This window comes from Quercus lobata, chromosome 10 (genome assembly GCF_001633185.2).
Source record: "Quercus lobata isolate SW786 chromosome 10, ValleyOak3.0 Primary Assembly, whole genome shotgun sequence".
Classification (NCBI taxonomy): Eukaryota; Viridiplantae; Streptophyta; class Magnoliopsida; order Fagales; family Fagaceae; genus Quercus; species Quercus lobata.
Window position 1 is genome coordinate 51,129,524 of NC_044913.1, and position 25,397 is coordinate 51,154,920.

Genomic DNA, 25,397 nt, shown 5'->3' on the forward strand with positions numbered 1-25,397 from the left:
TGTGGCTGAGATTTCTGCTAGGTTGTGGCGTGTTGGTGGCCCGATGGTTGTGGCGTGATGGTGGGTCGTGGTAGCATGGAGGCTATAAGCTATGGGTTTTGATGTAGATCGGCGGTTGTGGCAGAGGATTTGGGTGGAGGTGGTTTGCTTCAATGTGTTTGTGTGGGTAGGGATGAGTTTATTGTTTTCTCCGATGGGTTTGTGTGGGTAAGAATGGGTTTGTTATTTTGGATTTGTGGTGGGTGATTTGGATTTGTGGCAGATTCCGATGGATTTGTGGCTGTTACTTTTCCCAATTATCCCAAAAATTAGATTTAATTTTTTTGGGATAGGAACTCAATTTTTTAAACTGAAAAAGCCTTTTTTTTTCTTCTTAATTTAATTAAATTAATGTTTATTTATTTTAAAATTTATGACTTGGATTTTTGTTTTAATGTTTTATTAATTTAAATCTGATGTGGCATTTCAAAAATGTCAAATACGTTTTTTTAATAATATTTTAATATCCACGTCAGCGCCATGTCAGTAAGTAGGACACGCCGTTTGCCACCTCAGCTTTTTCCGTAACTGGGTTGACGGTAAGGACCATTTTAAAAATGATTTTAAAAAGTCCGGGACTGATTTAGGAGCAAAATCAATTTAGGGACCAAATTGAGAAATGACCCAAAATATAGGGACCAAAAATGCATTTTCACCTTCTTTTTTGTTTGGTTGGAAGTAAAAAAGTAGAGGGATGGAAAAAATGAGTTTGAATAAATTTACTCATATACTTTTGTTAAAGAATGATGCCCAATTAAAACAAAAAAAAGTGACAAATAACAAAAATAAAATAAAAAGTGCAATCACCCAAATTTATTAAAAAAATAAAAATCATGTCTAGTTAACAAAAAAAAAAAAAAAAAAAAAAAAAAAAAAAAAAAAAAAAAACAAAACAAAACAAAACAACTATCATGTTAGGCCCTAGAAAATCAAAAGAAAAAAAAGAATAGAAAAAAAGAGAGGTAATGTTACTCTCATTAAAAAAAAGAAAAGAAAAAGAAGAAGAGGCAGCCCAGGCACTGGAAAATCAAAGAGAAAAAAAGAAAGTGCTCATATGCACATGAATATGCGCATTTTTGTCAATCAAGAAAATATATATCCCCCTTTAGTTTTTTCCCCATTTTGGGGAGAAAATATTTTGGTAGGCCCAGGGAAAAAACACTTTGGCCCCATCATTTATTTTCCTTCAATTCATTCCCACCCAACTAAACACACCTCAAAAAAGTATTCATTTTCATTTTTTCTTCAAAGTTTTCTATCTACCATATTTCACCTCCAAACAAATATACCTTTAACTTTACTTTCATTCACTTCAATCATTTAAGTTTCAAATTTATTCAATTAAGACATTTTTATCAACTTTTGTTAGATGGGGTGTCTTCCTTGTATTTAAATATAAATTTAAAAATGTTATTCAACCTTTGATATATATTTTTCATTTATATCTATTTTTCTTACTTTTAGAGATATAAAATTACTAATTAAGTTTTGTTTTCAAATTCCGCTAGCTCTTTCTTTTCCATTTAATTTACCGCTAATCCATTAATCCTTTCATCTACATGAATATTATCTTCATTTTTGTTAAATGTTTTCAAGTTTTGCTAACATTTTTTTTTCAATTGATTTTATGGTTAATCTACTAATCATGTGATTGGAAAATTTAATGAATTTATAATTTGAATTTTTTTTTGTTAACATCTGGGATAGCATTATATACTACATAGAATTTTTGGACGTGGATCATCTCATAAAGGAACAAAGAAATTGATGTTGGAATTTTATTTTAAAAAATAAAAAAGGTATAGATAAGTATGAAATGTAGAGGTCTGTGATTACGTTTTTTGGGCTTTGTTTGTAAAACCTATATATGTTACTTTTAATATTTGTTTGATGGTTCCTCAGTTAAGTTTTATCTCCCACAACAACCCACAATCTCAGCTTATCATACGACATGAGTAGATTGTGTGTTAGGCTTCAATCAAATCCATTTGTATTTACAGAAATCAGGATATGGATTTGCATATTAACAAAAAATGTGTTTCTTTGTTTCAAAAAAGCTTCTTAATGAATACTTAAAAAAAATAACTATACCATTAAAAATTATAAAATAAAAAACCTAAACGTAGGTTCTTTTTTTACCATGTCAAGTCGACCGTTTGGCTTGAGGCTTATCTTCTGGGTCAGTCCTACATTCCTGGAATCACTCACAACATTAAAAGATCACATAGAAAATTTTCGGCAAAAATCTTTGAGGTGCCCACTTTCTATGTAAACAAACAGGGAATACAGGTAGTAATATATATGGATTGAGCAAAACCTCATTGACGTACACCAGAAAAGCCTCCCCAGTGGAGTCCCTGAGATTCGGAAAAAAGCTCATAATCTGATATTATTATTATTATTATTATTATTATTATTTTTCAAAACACATTGAGAAAGAGAAGAGCATAACATTTTTTTAAAGTTTTATAGAAGAGAGACGGAGGGATTTCGAGACCTGGTGAAATTGATGCCAACTGTGGAGAAAACTTCTGCCCTTTGAAGTCATTCCTTTGAGACTGAGATTGAACTATGGCAATATGGGTTTTGGCGGTAGCCGCGGTACATGACCAGAAGTATGGGAAAGAGAGAAGATTGAAACAGAAAAGAAATGAGCAAGAGGTAAAAAGCAATGAGTTTGTGTAATCGAGGAGACATTTGGTCATCCTAAGAGACTTGAAGAGGAAAGGTTGTGGAAAGAGTAAATATGACAATTAATGTTTTTATTGTAGAGAATCAACTTATACAAAGCGTCAAATGGCAGAACCTTATCATTTCCCGCATGAGGTCTTTGCTTATATATATATTGATTAATTGATGAATAAGACCTCAATTATCAAATAAAGAGGCCACCAATGCCTTATTGTTTGCTTAAACTCTACATAACACTGCACCATTAGAAGAGTAAGCCCACACTTCTGCACCATCAAGGAGTAAGGAGTTCATAGAATAATCACCACTCTATTTATTAAATGCCAAACTCCTTTCCAAGGTGAACTAGAAACACATAGAATCGAGAAGGTCCATCTTAAATCTAGAATCATGATGAGAAATTGCATACATAGGCACTAAAAACCAACAGCCCAACCCCCTTCTCACAGCCTACACACCTACCACTTTAGCCAAGCCAAAAAAGCACACCACTTCGTTGTTGTGCAATGTTCCTGCCATATAAGCTTAAAAAAAAGTGTCTCAAACTTAAATACTACCAAAAATCGAACATTAAATTACAAAAAAAAAAAAACATGATAAATTATAGCTTACCTGCCAAAACAGAACCACTGTAGGGCCAAACAAAACGCATATGTTCTTCTGGGGCTTCCTTATCAAGTGACTTAGCTCGTGTATAAGCAGTACAACAATGTGGGTCTTCCCACAACCTCTTCCTAAATATACAATTATATTCTCATCCAAAGCTTTCTAGCTTAGCTCCAACTGGTACCTTCAGAAAGCATTTATATAAAACAACATAACCCACAATAAGCTCCTCCTATTTTCTTGGGGGAAAATGCATTTTATTCCAAGGAAAGAAATTGCTAGCAAAGCCAAACACAACTGGCTTGCTTAAGCTGTGCTGATGTGTTCTGAAAACAAAAATATAGGAAAAAATCACCAGCATTTTGTCACTCTTTCAAATTCTATGAAAAATATGGGATAAGAAAACAAAATTTATATGTTCCAATGGGAACCCAGAAAGTTGAGAACTCAAGAACTAAGTCTGGCACCACTATTTCAGCTCATATTAGTCAAGCATTACAATTGCACGAAACTAAAACATCAGAACAAGATAGAATTCAAAAGTTTTTTACCCTTTCTACATTAATTTTCCTCAAGTTTCCTTGCAGCCAGACAGAGAAATAGTCACATGCAAGAAAAAAATGTGTACCAAGAGAAAAAAGAAAAAAAGACAGTTTCTGGGAAAAGAAAAGGAAAACACACATAAGAAAATTAGTAGATAGTTGAAAATAACATACTTTCTGGTCACCTTCCCGGAATCTTTTAGTTTTTGAGTTGCTGAACCCAGTTCCACTCCATCACCATCACTGCCATTGGCCTCTTTGTCTGAGTTTCCTTGTTATTGTGTGCATGAATTGAAATTCCCAATTCAATTTTCAATTAGATTAGGTTGCTGTATCCACTTTGGGTGTGGTGTGTCTACATCATTAGAGGTACCTTCTCCACTAGGTCCAGCCCCTTCCCCATCATAGTCATCATGGCTTCCCTTAATTATGGTATCTCTGGCTGAACCATCAAAATCATCCTCATAAGGAGTGATGCTGCAGCTGCAAGACCCAACCATAGTTTGTTTGAGATCTTCAATGTCTTGCTTGAATACCAAATGGGTCCCGCATTTTGTAACCTCCAATCCTGGACCCCAAGTTTTAAATTCAATCTTGATATCACTGAATCCATTAGCATTGCTTTTACTCAATGCTTTTTCCCAGTCCTTGTTAAAGAATTGAGAGGGCAAATATTGCAGCCAGAGGTGATACAGTTCAATCTTACCAAATTCTTCGGAAAAACCATCGGCCACTCCAAAAGTTTGGTAATTGTTAAATTTAATGGAACATGAAAGCTTATGTGTATATTTATTATGCCCCAAATCTTCAAAATCAAGTTGGTCAAATAGACTATGTTGGCGGAATACAAAAACAACGCACATAGCAATTCCCATCAATTTCTTACAAAAATCTGAAGGCATTTGCAGACTCACTGAAGCCCCCACATTTTGGTGTCTAAACCATTTCGGAATTTTACCTCCAGGAACATAGATATAATGTGCCAATCTGTCTTGCCCATAGTAATGCTGAAATTTGCAAACAATGATGCTTAGAACTTCAGAAGACTGAAATATGCAAATAATGATGCTGTGAGAGAGAGAGAGAGAGAGAGAGAGACCTTGTCATTAATAAAATAATGTCTTAGCATTGTTGACACGTAACCATAGCCTTGATTCTCAATCAATTTGACACAATTCAGAAGCTGAAGTGATGGCCGAAAATCATATTTTAATCCCGATGATAATGTTTCTAGTGAGGTACACTGTGTTGCATCAATATACTTAATGTTTGATGGAAGCTTTGGCAATGATCGAAGATTCGAGCAACCACGCAGAAAAAGATCTTGTAGATTTGATAGTTGAATCATACTTTTAGGAAGCCAAATAAATTTATTTCCTTCTAGATTTAATATTAACAAGGACGACAAGCAGTCAAAAACATCAGGAATTGCCTGAAGATTGCAGTGACTTAGGTCCAGTTTGGTCAAGGACAATAAGCCTGATAAAGAACACTCTAACATGGCCATGGGATCTGGACTTCTTCTCTGTTGCATGAAAGGAAAACTAAAAAGTTTATTCGAAGATTTAAATGATAGCCCTTTACATCCACGAAGAGAGAGTTTTTTGAGATTTTTTAAGAGTCTGATGGATGTAGGTAGCATTCTTATAGCAGATCCACTCAGATCTAACTCCTCCAAGCCTTTGAGATTCCCCAAATTCTCTGGTAGTTCTTCAAGTTTTGAGCAACCAGATAAAGTGAGAATTTTCAGAGACATCGAACTATAACAAGCATTCGGAAGACTTGAAAGGTTTTTGCAGTCTCTTAGATCCAATTTAATAAGGCCAGTTAAATGCTCTACTGACATTGGTAGATCTTTTAAAGCAGTCTCATTTAAATAAATTTCAAACAAACATGGCATATTTCCTACAATCTCTGGAAACTTCTTTAATCTTGAACAGCCGGAAAGAATAATAACTTCAAGAGATTCCAAGTTGATCTTGTGAGGAAGTCTTTCAAGACACTTGCAACCAGACAGATCTAATCGAATAAGTTGTTTGAGATTTCCAAGAGATGAATGAATCTTAGACAATGCTGTACAACCTTGAAGAATCAATTGCTTAAGATTTCGGACTCCATTTAAATTTGGGGTCTCAATCAAGTTTTGAGAGTTACGCAAGTCAATGAGTTTTAACTGATTTAAAATCTGCTATAAACCAATAAAAAATTAAATAAACTCAAGCCTTAATGGAAAGGAATAAATTACAAAATTGAATAAGTGAATCTTACCATATTTCCATTCCATAGTCATTTGATGCTGCTGCAATGCATTTTCAATTCAACAAGCTTGTTTGGTTGGAAGTTGGTTGGCATGGAACTTGAAGGATATCCATGCCATTCTATGAAGTGTAACTCATTAGAAAGACAATTGAGGCCTTGTGGAAGTTTCACATTACCCATATCAACCACTTTAAGCAATCTCATTTTTTTCATCTTTGAGAAGACTTCAGCATCCAAGTGCTCCTCTTTTTGAATAGGTGCGTTTAGCATTATGCCTTCAACTACCTCCGTTCCCTAATAACCAAGATTAATGAAATTAGAATAATTGGAGATCCTTAGAAGAATTTGTAAGAATATATGTACTTTTCTAAGTTTAGGTCTAGACAAGTCAACTTACAGTATTATTCTTCAATACATGAAGGACGTCCTCATAAAGCCATAACCTAGAACGTCTACCAGGCTCTTTAGATCCACGACGAACTATATCTTGACCCATTTCTTGTAGTAAATCATGCATCCACAAAGCTCTGTTTTCATTAATGGTTATGAGCGATTTGTCCATCAAAACACCAATATTGTAGTCTGGATAGTAACCAAAACTTTTTAATATCTCTCTTATGCAATCTTTGTTCTCTTCTTTGAAAAAACATGCAATATCTAGAAATAATTCTTTTTGGGTTTCCATTAGCCCATCAAAACTTATTTGAAGAATGTCCAAAATTTTTTTTTCAGGTTCCACTTTTAGTTTATCTTTGAGACTTTCCCATTCATCGATGCTTTTGGTAAACAACAAAGAACCTAAAACTTTAAGAGCTAAAGGAAGGCCTTTAGTGTAATTCACAAAATACATACACAAATCCACATAATTTTCTTTAGGATGGGGTTTCTTGAAAGCACTCAAACTAAAGAGTTGCAAAGCTTCATCTAGATACAAACCCTTTGCCGTATATATGTAATTCACACCACATCTTTTCAACAATTGGCTATCTCTGCTTGTTACAATGATTCTACTCCCTGGACCAAACCAATCAAGGTTCCCAGCCAAAGCTTCTAATTGTTTTTGGTCCTCAACATCATCAAGAACAATAAGAACCTTCTTACCACGTAATCTATTCCCTATGATATTGACCCCCTCATGAACATTCCATATCTTTATTTCACTTTCCATAAAGATGTTAGAAAGAAGTTGTTTTTGTAAAGAAACTAGATGTTGATTTTCAGTTTTTTCTCTTACATCAGCAATATAGCTGCTAGCTTCAAAGCTACCTGAAATTCTTTCAAAAATTTCTAATGCAAGAGTTGTCTTACCGATTCCACCCATCCCACAAATTCCCACAAAGCGAACACCACCCGACCTTTCATCTAAATATAAATCCAACATTTCCCTCACACGGGATTCTATTCCAACTAGATCCTTGGAAATAGTACTTGAGAATGTGAATCTCACTTCGCTACATATCCTTCGAACGATGTCTTGTATAACTTCTGCTTCAGACCTGCATTGAAGATAGCATAACAATAAATTTGATGACAGTATAGTATAGCATAAATACACGAGACAACATTCAAAACGCAATCTTAGATTTGTTCAGTAGCAAAAGGGGTATTTGAAAAGTGTTTAATATAGCACCGTAATTGAGGTTTGATTTGTTTGTTGTCCTACAGTCCAAGTGAGAGCCTCATGTTTCCTTCTAACTAAAATAGTTTAATGAGTTGAGATCGTGCTTAATTTTAATAAGTCATTTGTTGAATATTTCTTGGATTTAATTTTCATACTCCTTTTTTTTCTTTTTCTTTAATCTTCATAATATGAAAAAGGAACAAATGCACCAATTAGATTATTTACTATATATTTCCGCTAATGGCCTGTTTACTTGTCCAAAACATTTTAACTGTTCACCAAAGAAATTCTACAAGAAATGTAAATTAGTGAGACAATAATTGAGGTTATAAAGATTAGTCATCTTTAGCCATAGTGATATTTTTCATAGTCATGGACATGAATGGTTGAAAATCATACCAATAGCCATTAAAATCCGAAACTTACAATATTTGAAAAAATTTCTCCTATTTGTTTATTTCCAAAGTGTGATTTGACCTCAAATTTTACAATATTCTTGATTTGTTATAAATACTTATTAAATTCTTAGTTTTTTTTTTTTTTTATAAGATTAAATTCTTAGTTTTAACATTACCTTATATATTATGGTTTTTTTATCTTCACCGTTGATTTGACTCATATTCTATTTAACTTTGGAGGTAATAGGCATTCGTGTTTGAAGTAAATTTTTTCTACAAAATCTAAGTTTTTATGATGACAATTCTAGTTAATTTATAATGGAAGTAGAACCAAATTGAAAAAAAATAGAAAGAAAGAAAGACGCATCTATTATTCCAAATATATGCAGATGATTATTCTCAATGCAAAATGACTAGAAGCTATGTTGCATGGACACGGACACGACACGGACACAGGGATACGGCAATTTTTGAAAAATAAGAACACGACATGGCAGGGACATGGCAGCGACACGGCGGTTAAATAATTAATTAAATTTTATATTTCGGCACATTTTTAAATATTTTTAGACATAAAATACATTTATGTCTAGAATTCAAATTATGTAAGAACTACAAATAAGTAAACTAACATCCAAAGTAGTACAATAATACTATAGCAGGACACACAGAAACAAATTTATAAATTATAAGTTATAACTAATTTAAAAAAAAAAAAAAAAAAAGGACAGAGGGCACCCACAGGCCACAGCAGCAGTTAAAAAAAAACAAAAAACAAAATGCGTTATAAATAAGTAACAGTACACCCACCCATTCACCAAAATGAACATCTGAAAGAAAGAAAAAAAAAACAGAGAGAGAACAGAGAAGAGAATTGGACCTATTGTCCGCACCGGGAGAGATAGAGATTGGAAGGGATAGAGGGCACAGCGTCGACGTCGGAGCTCGCCGATCGGCCCGATCTAACTCCGGTGAGGGACAGAGGGCAGCGGCAGCGACAGAGGGTGGGTTGACTGTTGAGAAGAACTTGAAATAGTTTATTGTTTTAGGGTTATCACAAAATCAACGGTATTGATAAGTTCACCTGTCAAAATCTGTGATTTTTTCTTTTATTCTTTTTATTTTTATTTTTTACTGCTGGCGTGTCGGACGTGTCGGAACACGCTCGACGCCGTGTCGGAGAAACGAAAAAAAAAAAAGGGACACCACCGGACACCGGAATGGGGACGCGTGTCGGACACCGACACGACGCCAAAAATAGCGTGTCGGTGCAACCTAGACTAGAAGTTTCTTCATAGGGAAGGTGTTCACAAAATTTTCCTTTTGGAAATATTTAGCTTGTTGATATCTAATTTTTGTTAATAATTTCACTTGATAACAATAGAAAAGTGCTGATCAAAAAAATGATATGGGTATGACTGAATGAGATATGCAGCACAAAAAGAAGTATATATGGGATTATACCTTGGATATTACGAACTTTGGAAATCACAAGGCTATTGATTAAATATATGTCTAAACACATTGTCCTGATACTGGCCTAGTCTGACTCTCGCTACACTTCTCAGATAATAGGTATTAGACATTCTAAGCGGAAGGAAGACAAGCATTTGACTTGAGGCACTAGGGCCGACTATAAAAAACAAAGCTTCCTTGACTCGACAATTCACTATAGAATGCAGATTGTATACCAAGTTGTATCTTTCTGTTGGGGAAGCAGAGAGACCATTAGAGCAGCACATGCTCTAGCTCGCTGGTCTCTGCTTAATTTTGTATTGGGTTGTTTTGATCCTCTAAGAGGTCCCCCGCATTTTGTTCTCTCCATTTCTGAAGACTTGGCTTCTGTACTGGATATTTTCAGGTCTTGAAGTTTGTTTTATCAACAAAAGTTTATATGATTATAAAAATAAAAATAAATGTTAATTCAGTAACAGACTACCATGCCTCAAACTAAGCAGAGATTAATGGACAAATTTAAAATTTTCTCTTTTTCAATCAGAGTAATTTTAGAGTGTGGGAAATTACGATATTGATATAATAATGTGAACAAAGTAGTCAAGACAAATGTAAAATGTTACCTGTGTTGTTGTACATGCCATCCAGATATATTGCCGACTTCTTTCAAAGCAGCTTTCCATGCTTGCAAATCCTCAATCTTAACTTTGGGATCTCTTTCATGCTTTGCAAAGGCTTCAGCAAAAGTCTGGTTCCTTGAAGCAAGAATACCCACCTGGTTCCGTGCATCAGAGGGATTCACATGGTAAAAGACTGGCAAAACTGTCAACATGTTCTGTTTCATGCATTCAACAATCTTTACTAGCTCATCCAAGCACCACGTTGAGGAAGCGTAGTTTGTTGAGAGGATAACGACTGCAAACTTGGTCTCTTCTATTGCTTTAAAGAGTTCTCGTGAAATATATTTTCCACACTCAAGTCTTTCATCGTCTCTGAAGACGATAAGACCCTTTTGTTTTAAAGCAGTATAGAGATGGTCAGTAAAATTCTTGCGGGTGTCCTTACCGCTAAAACTAAGGAACACATCGTAATAAGAAGAGGTAGGGGAGGAGGGAGGTGATGGAGTACTTTGCGCAGATTCCCTAAAAGGACATGGAAGCAATTGTAACAATGCCATAAAGTTTCAGTCACTTTGCGCGTAAAAAAAAAAAAAATGTCCACCAAATTAAAAGATAACCAGAAAAAAGAAACAAGAAATAGTTTTCAGTGCGTAAAACTGAAGAGCTGTTGACAGGCCTATCTTCAAAGATGAAAGCGAGTGAGGTTGAAATTGAATTGGGTTTGGGTTTGGCGTTCAGCTGCAAAAAAAGGGAGGAGGAAAAAAAACAGATAAAAAAGAAGAAAAAGAGAGGTGAGATTTAAAGATGTGGATGAGAATTGGAGAGACAACGAATAGTTAAAAAAAAAAAAAAAAAAAAACAACTAATAATAGAGGAAATTTTGGAATCCTCAATTTCGGAATATTCCTGATTCCAAAATATCTTTAAATTCTTTAATTTTTAAAGCTTAAATTATAAAGTTAGATATGTAAAATTAGTAATTCAAAACTCTTAAATTTTAGTTAAATTAAAAAAAAAAGTTTTTTTCTTCCTCTCCCTATTTCTCTTTCACATTAATTGTCAAATACTAACACCAACTTCTATTTTTATAAAAAATATAAAAAAATAAAACTGATATTTTTCACAAATATACCATTTTTTTTTATTACTAAACCCTTTTTTTTCTCACCTCCACATTTGTAAACCCAAAAAATAAAAAATAAAAAATCTCGTTAAATACACAAAACATGTGATAAGACTAGTTTATAATAACTGGGATAACATTCCCTACTCATAGTCTTTTGAAGTTTGAAAAAAAAAAAAAAAAATAGCATTCCCTTCTTTTTAGAATGTTTTAAATTTATATAAGATTTTCTTTATCAAAATTTAACCGTAATTGGTAAAATCATAACTTGCAAATTTAGAATAAAAATATAAAATTTATTAAGTACCAAAATAATTGAAATGACAAATCTCTTCACAATCCTTAAAAAAAAAAGGGGAAAAAAAAAAGTAAAAGTCATACTTGATATTTTAAAATACTTTTTAATTAAAAATTAAAAATAATAGATTTTAATTTTTGGAGAGAGAGGATTTCTGAACCTGTTTAGTTTAATTATTAATATATATATATATATATATATAAAAGAATTTAATGGAGAATGTTCCAATTACGCAATTCGATGGGATAATATAAGAGTTTTGTCATCTGGCTAGTTAGAAAACCCATCCGGCTATTAGAATTTTGGGGATCCTTTTTTGTTTAAAGGCTTTGGGCAGCCGCCTCACTTGCCTTATACATTGAGCTGGCCTTGTGTGCATCTCAACCTTACTATGATGCACTTCAGCCTTGGAGCAATGTGACACCTCAAAAGGAGCACAACTCAAATAGGAGCTTTTGATTTTCCATGAGCATTCAAATCTTAATCAATATCTTCCACATCTCATTTTGTGCTTTTTGTTTCTTCTTGCAGGCGGATGTTGATTTAGGTTGGTCTACACAACCAGTTGCATCATAGATGATCATCAAGCTGGTGACAACTTCCGACCTATAGGTTTGGGTCTAATTTTTAAATAACATATACAAGTAAATGATCAATTTTCAACATCAAGAAATTAAGAGCATTCCCGTCGAGTTTGTAATTATTTTGGCCAAATTTTGTAGTTAAGTCACTTTTTTCTATTTTAGCCATCTAACTTGCAATACATATATTTAAAATAACTCTTTATGTATATGTATTCAGTATACCCCATGCCTACCGCAATCCACGCCATATTGAGGCCAAATCTCCCACAGCTAGAACCATTATAGCCACAGTAGCGATCAACTAGGAGTGTCAAGAAGTGAGCGCACATAAGTGACTTAACTATTTTTTTTGTTTTGATGGTTACAAAAGGAATTTTTTTTTTAATAATTTATATCCCTGTTGGAATCATTAAGGTAGTGATTAGTTTGGATAAATTACAGGTGTTTGTTTAAGGAGGGGAGAGAGGAATATTTTGGTAGAGTCCGGATAATTTCTTCCCAAACCCACCATTTGAGGTGAGAATGTTGTTTCCTCCTAATGAGGAAGAAAATGGAGGAGGGAGAGGGGTTTGATGAGAATTTACCCGTTTGCACTCTCTTTCCTCCTCCTTTTTTTTTTTATTTTTTTATTTTTTTATTTTTTTTTATTTTTATTTTTTTTTTATTTTTTTAACTATTTTTCTTTTTATATATATTAAGAGTATGAGAATAAATTTATACAATTTACATTTTTTATCCTATCATTTTTTTCTTCCTAATCAAATAAAATTTTTTTTTCTATTATTTCACTTTTTCAACTTCTAACTAACACAAAGAAAAAAAATTTAAAAGTCAAACCCACATTTCTTAGCATTTGAATTACACAAAACGATATTAAAAAACTCTTACCAAACGGGCTTTAAGTGAGCGTTTGGATGGCGAAAATGGGTAAATACCCATTAAAAACAAACTATTTAGTTAATAGGGTCTGTTTACAAACTATTTATAATTTTAGCAACTCGAGTCTCAGAGACTCGATTTTGGGCCCTTAAATCGACTCTTAAAGGCTCGATTTTCATGGGTTGTTCCTGTCTGATGTGGCAGTTTATCCAGGTGGCGTCTACATGGAAATCGAGTCTCTAAGACTCGATTTCCAACCCAAAAATAAAATATTAATGACCACAACCCAAAATGCAGAACCAGCGGAAAAAAAAGCAGAAAGAAAGAAAAAAAAAAAAAAAAGAGAAGAAGAAGAAGGAATGGCGACACAGACAGATCCAGGTCGCACCGCGACCCAGGTCGCCGCGCGACCCAGGTCGCACCGCGAGACCCAGGTCGCCGCGCGACCCAGGTCGCGCCGCGAGACCCAGGTCGCCGCGCGACCCAGGTCGCGCCGCGAGACCCAGGTCGCGCCGCGAGACCCAGGTCGCCGCGCGACCCAGGTCGCGCCGCGAGACCCAGGTCGCCGCGAGACCCAGGTCGCCGCGCGACCCAGGTCGCACCGCGATCTGGGTTTTTTTTTTTTTTTTCTTTCTTCTCTTCGCGGTGCGATCTGGTTTTTTCTTCTCTGATGAACATTCTTCTCTGGTTTTTTTTTTTTTTTTTTTTCTTTCTTCTCTGATGAACGCGTTGCTGTGGATTTCCTGCTGCCTTGTGGTTTTTTTTTTGTTTTCATTTTAAATGTAAATCGAGTCTTAGAGACTCGATTTTCATGTAGGCGCCACGTGGAAAAAGTGCCACATCAGACAGGAACAACCCATGAAAATCGAGCCTTTAAGAGTCGATTTAGGGGCCCAAAATCGAGTTTCTGAGGCTCGAGTTGCTAAAATTATAAATAGTTTGTAAACGGATCCTATTAACTAAATAGTTTGTTTTTAACGGGTATTTACCCATTTTCGCCGCGTTTGGATTCAACTGAATCCTGCGTCCACGTTTTCCAGTTTTACGTTTTTCATTTTTTTTTTCCCTGCACGTGAACAGTAACTTCACATAGGTTCACTGTGCAGGGGACAAAAATCACTGTTCTGTCATTGTTCATCACTGTAACAATACTGTTCACGTACTAAAAAATATTTAAAATGGGTTCCATGGTACTATTCACACATTTAAAAATTATGTTGTTACAGTATTTTCAATTTTCAATTTCAGCAACAATAAATTCAATCCAAACGGATCCTAAATCTCTTTTACCACCCACTTTTCTATTGCCTTCTAATTTTTCATTTCCTCAATTCTCCAACCCCTACCAACCAAATAAAAGTTATGAATTGGGTGAGAAATCTTGCCGGACGCGCTTTTATTAAAGAAGCATTAAAAAGAATCTTTGTGCCGTTTCCTCCGGGAAAGAACTAAGAAGCACCGCTGAAAGTTCAAAGAAAACGACTTTCAAGTCAAAGTCTAGAGGGAGAATTGGCCAAAACCAATTTCTTCGAAGCTACAATATTTCCATCATATTCATATTGACTTGGAAAAAGAAAAACAAAGTTGACCCTTGGGAGTAATCTACAAGTTACCAAACCAGGACTAGACTTTGGTTCAATTTCATATTATTTTCAAAGATCATATGGAGGATGTGGGCTGGAAAAGGCATTGTGCTCAGAACTCAAAAGCATAAATGCATTTTACCATTATAAATAAATAACGTGTTTGGTTTAATTAGGGATGTAATGTAACACCAACACAACATGTGATAAAAACAATATAATATGTGAACTGAATAAAGCCTTACTCAAATTAAATAATAATAATAATAATAAAAACTAATTACAAAACACAAAAAAATGGTTAAAGTTCTGAACGAAGAACATATTCTTTCTAGTGAGCTGTCTTTTATTTTTGAAAAATTAGATAATACTGTAAGGATTGGTTTGGTATAGCTTAATTTTCATTTTTTGATTTTGCTGAAAAAATAAGTTATAAAATATAACTGCATCTATGTAAAAAAAAGAAAAAGAATAGTAATGTATTAAGAATTTAGTAAAAATTTGTACATAACTAAAATAATTCATTATATCTAATAATCCCCATTGTTTTTTATATTTGGAGAATTTTGATAATTTGGCATGTAGCTTTTGAGAGTTTTTTCTTGTGGTCATTTCAGGAGGTTTGGATATTTTAATAATTTCAGACAGAGGAATATGATTTTCCTGGTTAACAAAAATAAAAAAGTAAAAATTTTTCAACCCTAAAACACCTAAAATAAAGAAAAAATTATTTTATACCCAAAGAACTAAGAAGTAAAAAGCCATACCAAAGTACTCTCCAATTGGGCAAGTTGATACTTACCACCGCCAATTGGGGTGAGGTTTGAGGACCCAGGTTGTGGGAATTAAATATGGTTATTTAATTAAGCAAATATTCCAGTTAATTTTGCACGATGTTTATTATTTATCAAATTTTGATACAAATAATGTAATATTATTTAATACAAAATATTTTTCTTTGAGTAAGTGAACTGTAACACACTATATTATACAAGTCAGTATATTTTATTTTATTTTTTGAGAGAGATACAATTCAGTATTTTGAACCTTAAAAAGAAAAAAAGAAAAAAATTCCATACTCAAGTGGTCCTAGGATAATAAACCAGTTCTAGAAACATCTCATTCATTAGTCTTCAATTCTGAACCCCACTCCCACTTCAACCTTAAAAGTAGTTTACTCCAAAAATACCAAGTTAAAAAGCCAACTTTAGCAGTGCTCGTTACTCATTACTTATTGCTCACTTTCCTGGTGGAGTGAAAACAATATGCATAGCTCTTGCTTTTGGTAGCAAAATCAAGATACTACCACTACTATCATAGAGATGGAAGACCCTCTTCTTCCTTTTCCTTTTCGTTTGCTTCTGCTATTTTTTCTCAGCTCTCTCTTTCTCTTCCACTCTGCTTCGTCTGAAATCTTCTTTGAGGAGCGTTTCCAAGGTACCCAATTTCTTTTCCTGTTTGGTTCATAAAGATTGTTTGTCTTTGGATCAATCTGTGTGAGTTTTGTTGGGTCACTCTGTTTTTATTTATTTATTTATTTATTTTGGGTTTTGTTTTTTCGGAAAAAATAAGGTTTTTTTTATTTGGTGGTTGTAAAAACTTAAAGCTTTTAAGTTTTTATTTAGTTTCTTGATTCTTTGGCACTGAGATTTATTGAAGATTGCTTAAAAAATGAGTGATTTAATGGTCAACTCTGGGTCAACTCTAGATTTTTATTATTGTTCCTTATCCTTATGTTGGCACCCGAAAGAAAAAAAAAAATTGTAACTTGATCTGATGATTCTGATTAATTGAAATGAGTAATTGATAAGACAATAGAAGTGCCTTCCCAAAAAAAAAAAAAAAAAAAAAAATTTAAAACTTAGTTACAGTTCCTTAGTTTTCCCAATTAAATTCAACTAATCGTATATTCATTAATACAAGACATGTAGTGTTATCTTCTACTGAGGACAGTTGATTTCAACCATGTGGTTCATTACTTAATGCAACCTTGTGTACAGAACCTAAGGGACCTTAAAAAAAAGTGTGGACTTTGTGTTGTATTCAAGTAAATTGATTTGGAAAAAATGGTTTTTTTTTTTTTCTCTGATGATTTTCTGTGATTTTTGTGGAGGAAAGATGGATGGAAGAGCAGGTGGGTGTTATCGGATTGGAAAAGGGCTGAAGGGAAAGCAGGCACGTTTAAGTACACAGCAGGAAAATGGTCTGCGGATCCTGATGACAAAGGTACTCAAGTAACTTTTATCATACTAATCAAAAGAAAAAAAGTGACCTTTATTATGCTATGTGCTTAAGCCTATCTTTTTAGGAATGGAAAGTTATATAATTGTTGCAGAATTAGCTTTTTTTTTTTTTTTGCTCACTTCAACTTGGCTAACATCAATAATAGTGACGATACCAATAGTAGTGGGAGTAGTCATAGTAATGCTATGAAGTTTTGCTAATACTACTGTTAGACTGTTAATATTGATATAAAAGTTAGTAAGTGAGATTATTTATTTTCATTTTAAGGATTTTCTGGATTTATAGACGTTATAATACTAGATGTGTGTGACTTGGTGTATGTTTAACCTTTTAAGTATCGGTTACATAATAGTACTTCACTTATAGAAGCGAAAGAATTTGTAAATTTTAGCCTATGTCAATGTGGGTGATTACATATATTGCATTGGTTTGATAAAGAAAATCAACAGTCAAGGGTGAGCCGAAAGAGAATTATAGAAACTTGAGTGATGTGTTGTTGACATAGCTGGTAATGTAAATGCACATATTTGCATATTTTTACCTCTTACTGCTTTGTGGTTGTTTTCAATTCTAAGTCACTAAGAAGGTTAAATTAATGTAGCCTTTTATCTCACTGCAGTCTTTGTGCTGGTGTGAACTAGGATTTTGGAATTACAGCGGATGCTAATGATTCCTGAAAATTGCAGGTATTCAGACATATAATGATGCCAAGCATTATGCAATATCTGCAAAGATTCCAGAGTTCAGCAATCAAAATAGAACTCTAGTGGTCCAGTATTCTATTAAATTTGAACAGGACATTGAATGTGGTGGTGGTTACATCAAGCTTCTCTCTGGCTATGTCAATCAGAAGAAATTTGGCGGTGATACTCCATACAGGTTTGTTGGTTTTTTATATCTTCTATCATCCAATGATTTGATTCTTTCTTTGCAAATCATTTGACTTACTACAATCTCAGTGTTGTTGATTCTGTTGACATTAGAATAATTTTGTGTGTGTCAGGATTTCATGCTGTTTACTTTTTTTTCTTCTTTTTATTAATTTTAATTATCTTAATCAGGTTTTTCAATCTTCTCAGCTTTGGGATGTTTAATGACATTCTATAACTTGTTACTATTTTGGGATATATAGAGAGATACTGAATGTTCACATTTTATTGTGCAGTTTCATGTTTGGACCGGATATATGTGGCACACAGACCAAAAAACTCCATGTTATACTTTCTTACCAGGGGCAAAATTATCCTTTAAAAAAGGATCTACAATGTGAAACTGACAAGTTAACCCATTTCTACACATTTATTTTGAGGCCTGATGCAAGTTATAGTGTCCTTGTTGACAATCGAGAATGGGATTCTGGAAGCATGTATTCAGATTGGGATATCCTTCCTCCAAGGAAAATTAAGGATGTCAAAGCAAAAAGGGTATGGCCTTGATGGCACTGTTTTTTGATTTTGGATTATTAATTGATTCAGGATGAAGATGGTGTCATCCGCCAATAATGAATTACATATTTCAATTAAAGAAATGTTTTATTCTGAAAAATCATATATCTAATCAGTGATGGAATTATAAGATCTTATAGCATTCTTTAGATATCTAGTTATGTGACAAAATTTGGGTTTTTTAGTTTTATTTTTATTTTTATTTTTTTTTTATTTTTAAAATTTAAATTTTATTTTTTTATCTATTAATGTGCCTTCCCTCACACAGCCAGCAGACTGGGATGATAGAGAATACATTGACGACCCTAATGATGTCAAACCAGAGGTATCATACACTGTTTTTAACCCAATATTGAAACATTGATGTTTAATTTTTAACTACATAAGTCACGCACCCATGATCTATCTTGATGTTGTAGGGATACGATTCAATTCCTGCTGAAATTCCTGATCGAAAGGCCAAAGAGGTATGTTGATTGCTCATATATGACAAGATATGAACTGTATGTTTGCTGTCTCATGAAGTGGGGATTATCACAGAACATAATGTCTAGAAGGATGGTAATTTGTTGATATATAGCTGTAAATGAGGGTAATGATTTTCTTACATGTCTTTCTCTTTTTTCCTGATGATAGCCTGATGATTGGGATGATGAAGAGGATGGAGTATGGAAGCCACCTAAGATTCCAAATCCAGCATACAAAGGACCATGGAAGCGCAAGGTGCTTTAAGCCACACATAGAAAGTTGGAATTCAATTCTTTTGTTACGTTTTTTTAATTATAGGAATTTTTGCTATGTTACAGAGAATCAAGAACCCCAACTATAAGGGGAAGTGGAAGACTCCATGGATTGATAACCCAGGTACATTTCTCTGTTCTTCTGCAGTTCTTGATGGCTAGATAGTATCATGCATTTGAGACTAAACTAGTTGGAACTCTCTGCATATAGTTTAAGCACAATAAACATTTATCATTAGCTCTATCATCACATAAATGATTGCACATTAATAGACATGCTCATACTATCAAAGCCTTCTCGGAGCAGGGGGCATTCTGTGATATTAAGATATCCCATGTTGAAAAATAATGCCTACCCTAAATTCTTTACTCCCTTTTCATCTGAGTTGCTGAGACAATATTATTGGTATTTTCAAGAAACGGATTTTAAAATTTTCTTGTAGAAGTGTGTTTTGAGGTAAAAAATGATTCCTCCCAAGATTCTTGACTCTTGAGAACGAGGCAATAAGCTAAACATGATAATGTCATTTTTATGAGAATTTTATCTAATTCTTTATCAAGCCAAACATGTGCATTATTATATTTCCAAAAATTTACATTCTCGAGCATCATATTCTTAGAATCTAGATGCCGAGGGTATGTTGGATTCCTTGACTCAAACATCATATAAAGGGTTTTTAAGTAATCTTCCCAGTAAGGCAAGGTTAACATGGTGAATAATTGAACCTGTGAGTGTGCTTGAAAGACCATCTCTAGTTAGCCTTGTCATTCTATTTCTCTTTGGGGCCCATGTCACCACTCATCTTTCATGTCCAAATTGACCCAATTTCAAATGGTCTGATTATACAATAGTATAAGAAATAGTAGCATTTATTTTATGGCCAGTGCATAGTTCTATTGGACCAGGACAAGATTGTAGCATGTGGTCAACCTGTTGATACAATCAACCAGTCTTGAATTATTTGCTTGCTAGTAATCATTGTAAATATTGTTTATTAAAAGGCTTCTAAGTTGCAGACTTGTAGTAGATATCATGGATTTTTTAACCAAGTAACCCTACATAGATATACATGTGCACATGTGCGAATCTATAATTTTCTTTTCCCTTTTTTTTGGCCCGCGGGGGGGTGGGGGGCGGGGAAGGTGCTTCAAATGGTACATCTTCGTTCTGGCTTTATGATACAATCTGTACAAGTTGAGAGGCCAAACTTCTATTTTCTTAGGATTTTAATGTAGATCTTATAAATCTTTAGAGGTATATTGGTACTGATTTAATTTTTTAAATTCCTGCAGAATTTGAGGATGATCCTGACCTTTATGTGCTAAAGCCAATAAAATATGTGGGAATTGAAGTATGGCAGGTAAGTGCCAAGACTTCTTGTTCTTCTGGACTCCAACAAACTGCATATAATTTATTAGGAAAGAACAATCTATCAGATCCTTCATAATTAGCTAGGTGAACAACATTGCTGTTTTCTATCCCATGTTGACAAAGAGAACTGTCGGTTTTGTTAAGCTGAATGGCAAAGTTGATAAGCTTAAGTGATAATTATGGGTTAAGCTCTTCATACCTTTTTTAGGATCTTGGTACTTGTTGCTGTACTACATTTGTTTATACCTATCATAGAGTTCAGAATTTACTACGGCTCTATCCTATGTCCAAGACTAGGCCATTTTAATCTCTTATATCTAATTTGAACAGCCTTAATGAATATCTTAATTTTGTTGATTGGTGGAGCCTGATCAATTTCATTGCAGGTAAAGGCTGGTTCAGTTTATGACAACATTTTGATTTGTGATGACCCAGAGTATGCAAAACAAGTAGTAGAAGAGATATTTGCAAATAGGGAGGTGAGCAATTGCTTGAGAGTTTTATCGTCTCTTAACTCAAAGAAAATGCTCAACTTATATGTTTATTATGCATGAAATTTCAGATTGAAAAAGAAGCCTTAGAGGAAGCAGAGAAAGAGAGAAGGGCTAGAGAAGAAGAGGTGATTAAATGCGATGCTTAGATGCTTGTGTCTCATTGTAGTTTCACTGAGCAGTGTTCTTTTGAATGTTCAGTTATTGACCATGTAATTGGATGATTATATAGGAAGCTAATAGAGCAAGAGAGGATGGTGAACGGAGAAAGAGGGAGAGGGATCGTCGGTACGGAGATAGAAGGCGCAGAAGGGTAATCTTTTTTTTATGATTATGTCTCATCTACCTTATCTGTGAAATATATTTCTGCATATATTACTAGTTGTTATGGATTTTGAATAGTTGCCTTACTTACAATGGAGGTGTAGATCTATTTTTAGGAGTTGAGTTAAAATTATTATTTGTTCCTTTATATATGAAGCCTGGTTTTTTCTTTTAATAATTTAGACATTTCAAAATTAACTGATTGGGAGCCATTGTTGTTTCTTCATGACTTTCGTAGCTGTGGCCTGGAAGTCTAATAGTTGTAGATTTTTATTGGAAGATGAAACAATAAAAGAACTAGAAGAGAAAAAAAAAAAAATGGTAATAAGTCTCCTCACTCACCACTGAAGGTAGTACTGAGTTTGGACTCTGGAGCAATAAAGTGATTAGTTTATAGTGTGACATGGAGAGAGAACATATGCATGAGCACACATCAAATCTATATTATCTGTTAGATTTTTATTTTTATTTTTAAATTTTATTGTAACCTTATACAATCAATAAATCCCCTCTTTTTTTTTTGTTTGCAGCACGATCCACATGATTACATGGATGATTACCATGTAAGAATGAATCTGTTGACTCTCTCTCTCTCTCTCTCTCTCTCTCTTATATTCTTCATTGTTGTAGATCCCCCAAAGAGTGATAACTCACCCCTATTAGCACTATTTTGTAATTACTGGTATGATCTTTTTATGTTGGAAACTGCTGATTAAAAGCATTGATGGTTTACATGAGATGGTATTGGAGCTTAACTGCTAGACCTCATAAAATTGACTTCCATTTGAAGAGGAACCTAGAAACCTGCTGTAGAAAAGAAACTTATTTGCCTTTGTTTAACTAAAGGCAATATTCTAGGGTCTCATATCATGCAAGTCTGCGGTCTCTGCATAGCGATACAAATTATAATCCAGAAAGAGATGCAACAATCAACGATTTATTTTATTTTATACCATAAGCCATCTCATTAGTCTGAGAAATTAAATCTTGTTTAGTCTGAAAAAAATATCACAAGAACTCTACATCTTAATCTTGAAATTTTCTTGACTTTGCAGGATGAACTATGAGGCATGCACAACAATTTATGTACTTGTATTGCATCTATGGAAATTGGAAAACAAAGGATTTCACATTGCCAGAGAAGCATTGCTTTGATCCAAAGGATGTCCAACTTGTGTTGTATTATTATTATTGTTGTTGTATTATTATTGTCTCCACCATGTGTGTTAGTAATAGACTTGGAATTTTTGTTCTCACAATTGGAGAAAAGGCCCAGTGATGTGACTATTTGAGGCAATAAAATTACAATAGGATCGAAATTTGATTTTGCGTTGCTGTTCAGTAGAATATCAAAGATAGATTGTGGACATTGTTAGTTTGAAAATGTTACTAAACTTTACAAATGTTTGGTCTGAAGTTGTTAGAAACGTGGCTTGAATTAAGCTATCAAGTCGGTAGCTTCAGCTTGGAATTTGCTTTGTTTACCAGGATAAAATGCTGTGTTTGCTTTATATCTACTTGGTTCTGGGCTTTTATGTGGCAAAGGACTTTTTCAAGCAACAACTTGTTCCTGCTTCTAATTGAAATAGGAGTCCTATATCAGACTTTGTAAGGTTATATATAACCTTAAGCCAGCTTGGTTTTTTAGTTTGCCACAAAACACAACTTGAGAGCTCTCTTTGATCGATGCTGCAAATCTGATTTTTTGTGTAGCCTAATGGGATTTTTCTTCCTTATTTAAACGAGAGTGATGGGATGCGGAATATATGGGTAAAGAGTACTCACAAAGGAGTAGTTTGTTTTTTATTTTGTTTTTGTTATATAATTGATCCATACTTGTAATTATTTGTTACAAAAGAGTTTATATTTTTTTCTTTTTTAAACTAACAAGAGTGATGTCTGGTGTGCTATGATTGCCAATTATAATCTCCGTTAGATCAATAGGTATCATTAAATATTCTCAGTTAGTGGTTGTCTTGATTTTTTTGGATGCATCTATCAATACTCAGTCTCAAAAGGTTTAAATTTGGATTTGGCTTTAAATTTTAAAATAAATCTTACAACACAAATTTGATTGAATTGTCTAAATTTAATATACATAACGACAATTTATTCTCATTGTGTGTAGCCTAATGGGATTTTTCTTCCTTATTTAAACGAGAGTGATGGGATGCAGAATATATGGGTAAAGAGTACTCACAAAGGAGTAGTTTGTTTTTTATTTTGTTTTTGTTATATAATTGATCCATACTTGTAATTATTTGTTACAAAAGAGTTTATATTTTTTTCTTTTTTAAACTAACAAGAGTGATGTCTGGTGTGCTATGATTGCCAATTATAATCTCCGTTAGATCAATAGGTATCATTAAATATTCTCAGTTAGTGGTTGTCTTGATTTTTTTGGATGCATCTATCAATACTCAGTCTCAAAAGGTTTAAATTTGGATTTGGCTTTAAATTTTAAAATAAATCTTACAACACAAATTTGATTGAATTGTCTAAATTTAATATACATAACGACAATTTATTCTCATTGGTGTTGTTGCGGCTAACAATACGGTATTTGAAAGATTTATTTTTATTTTAAATGCATAATAATTTATTAGAAAAAAATAAATAAATATTTACTAGCTATTTCATGTTTGTAGGGAATTAGCATATTTATATGTATCAGTTAAGACACTGGTAAGTGGAGTAGATAATGGTTGGAATTTGAGTTGTATTTGGATTGCATTGTAGTAGTGGTGTCCTAATTTTTTGAAGTATGACTATTATGGCCATAAGTTTAAGAGAGATGGGTCCATATTTTAGGTTCTAAAACATTGCTTTGGTTGTATTTAATTGTGAGTTTTAGTTAGCTTAACTGGTAAAGTCTCTGATGGATTAATAAGAGATCTGGGTTTCAATTCCTGTTTACACCAAAAAACTGATTGGTGTTTTGGTCTGATGATAAAGAGTTATTATCATGAGCAGACGTCATAAGTTGAAACTTTCTTATAAAAAAAAAAAGTTGTATTTAATTAGTTGGAGTTATTTTCAATAAATTATCATCATAGAAGTTTAATCCAAATTGGATCTCAAAGATTAGGTTTTTCTTAGTTGTCCAAAATTTAATAGAAATGTAGCAGCCAATGTTAAATTTTTGAGTCTTGGGGCTCAAAATATGATTTTGAAAAAGCCTGTGGTTATAATGTGATGTTGTAAAAGTTTTACGTTCATAATATAATTTAAAAAAAAAAAATTCTTAGATCAAAAATTAAATTTTGGGAAGTTTAATATTTGATTTTTTTTTTTTTTAATAAAAAAATCAAGGTGAAAATGCAAAGGGTAAAAGTAGAATTGGGGTAAAAAATATCAATTGAATGATGCTAACGTAATGTGATTGGTGAAGTTCGCAAAGGGAAGAAAAGAAGTAAGACCCTTTTCTAATTTATTTTTTTTTTCATTAACTCCACTCTTTCTCATAAGCTAAAATATACCACCCCTCACGTGAGCAAATGTGAAATTGAAGAAACAAAATTTATAGTTGAAGTGTTACTTACATAAAATAATTACTATTACTTATATGTTTTTTTAAATATATGTTTAAAATTTATATGTTTATAAATATTTTGAAGTTATTTTTTCAAAATAAAAGACTAAATTATACTTTTGTCCCTTAACATTTGTGTTATTTTCATCATGATATCTTTAATTTGAGATTTTTCATTTTGATTCACTAAGATTGATTTTATTCTCAAAATGGTCATTTTGAATAATACTTCCATAATGTGATTGGTGAAGTTCTCAAAGGGAAGAAAAGAAGTAAGACCCTTTTCTATTTTAAATTTTGTATTCATGAACTCCACCGTTTCTCATAAGCTACAACACACCACCCCTCATGTGAACAAATGTAATATTGAAGGAACAAAATTAAGAGTTGAAGTAGTACTGACATAAAATAATTATTGTTGCTTATATGTTCTTAAATATATGTTTAAAATTTATATGTTTATAGATATTTTGAAGTTATTTTTTAAAAATAAAAGAGTAAATTACAATCTTGTCCCTTAAAGTTGTGTTATTTACATCATGATCTCTTAA

General features: G+C 33.1%; 3 protein-coding genes across 6 annotated transcripts; 1 reads left to right on the top strand and 2 right to left on the bottom strand.

The window, feature by feature from the left end:
* Positions 1-2,940: 2,940 nt before the first annotated feature.
* LOC115962549 (disease resistance-like protein DSC1) lies at positions 2,941-6,084 on the bottom strand. 3 transcript variants are annotated; one of them, XM_031081404.1, is made up of 4 exons: positions 4,978-6,084; positions 4,053-4,885; positions 3,343-3,520; positions 2,941-3,254 (listed from the first exon to the last, which is right to left on the bottom strand). In XM_031081404.1, the coding sequence occupies exons 1-2, from the start codon at positions 5,776-5,778 to the stop codon at positions 4,184-4,186; spliced, it is 1,503 nt and encodes a 500-aa protein (XP_030937264.1). In that variant the 5' UTR covers positions 5,779-6,084; the 3' UTR covers positions 2,941-3,254; positions 3,343-3,520; positions 4,053-4,183. The 3 variants fall into 3 exon arrangements, with proteins under 3 accessions (XP_030937264.1, XP_030937265.1, XP_030937263.1); XM_031081405.1 differs by having other exon boundaries at positions 2,941-3,242; positions 3,343-3,662; XM_031081403.1 differs by having other exon boundaries at positions 3,343-3,662.
* A 68-nt stretch (positions 6,085-6,152) lies between these two features.
* LOC115963685 (TMV resistance protein N-like) lies at positions 6,153-10,953 on the bottom strand. The gene is made up of 3 exons (XM_031082782.1): positions 10,235-10,953; positions 6,535-7,633; positions 6,153-6,431 (listed from the first exon to the last, which is right to left on the bottom strand). Exons 1-3 carry the CDS (start codon positions 10,786-10,788, stop codon positions 6,165-6,167), a joined length of 1,920 nt encoding a protein of 639 aa, XP_030938642.1. The 5' UTR covers positions 10,789-10,953; the 3' UTR covers positions 6,153-6,164.
* A 4,885-nt stretch (positions 10,954-15,838) lies between these two features.
* On the top strand, positions 15,839-22,730 carry LOC115963686 (calreticulin-3-like). Of its 2 annotated transcripts, XM_031082783.1 has the most exons (14): positions 15,840-16,135; positions 16,817-16,924; positions 17,629-17,821; positions 18,108-18,366; positions 18,656-18,712; positions 18,807-18,854; positions 19,024-19,110; positions 19,194-19,251; positions 20,421-20,488; positions 20,886-20,978; positions 21,062-21,118; positions 21,223-21,303; positions 21,845-21,877; positions 22,370-22,730. In XM_031082783.1, the coding sequence occupies exons 1-14, from the start codon at positions 16,021-16,023 to the stop codon at positions 22,379-22,381; spliced, it is 1,269 nt and encodes a 422-aa protein (XP_030938643.1). In that variant the 5' UTR covers positions 15,840-16,020; the 3' UTR covers positions 22,382-22,730. The 2 variants fall into 2 exon arrangements, with proteins under 2 accessions (XP_030938644.1, XP_030938643.1); XM_031082784.1 differs by lacking the exon at positions 21,845-21,877 and having other exon boundaries at positions 15,839-16,135.
* Positions 22,731-25,397: the final 2,667 nt, after the last annotated feature.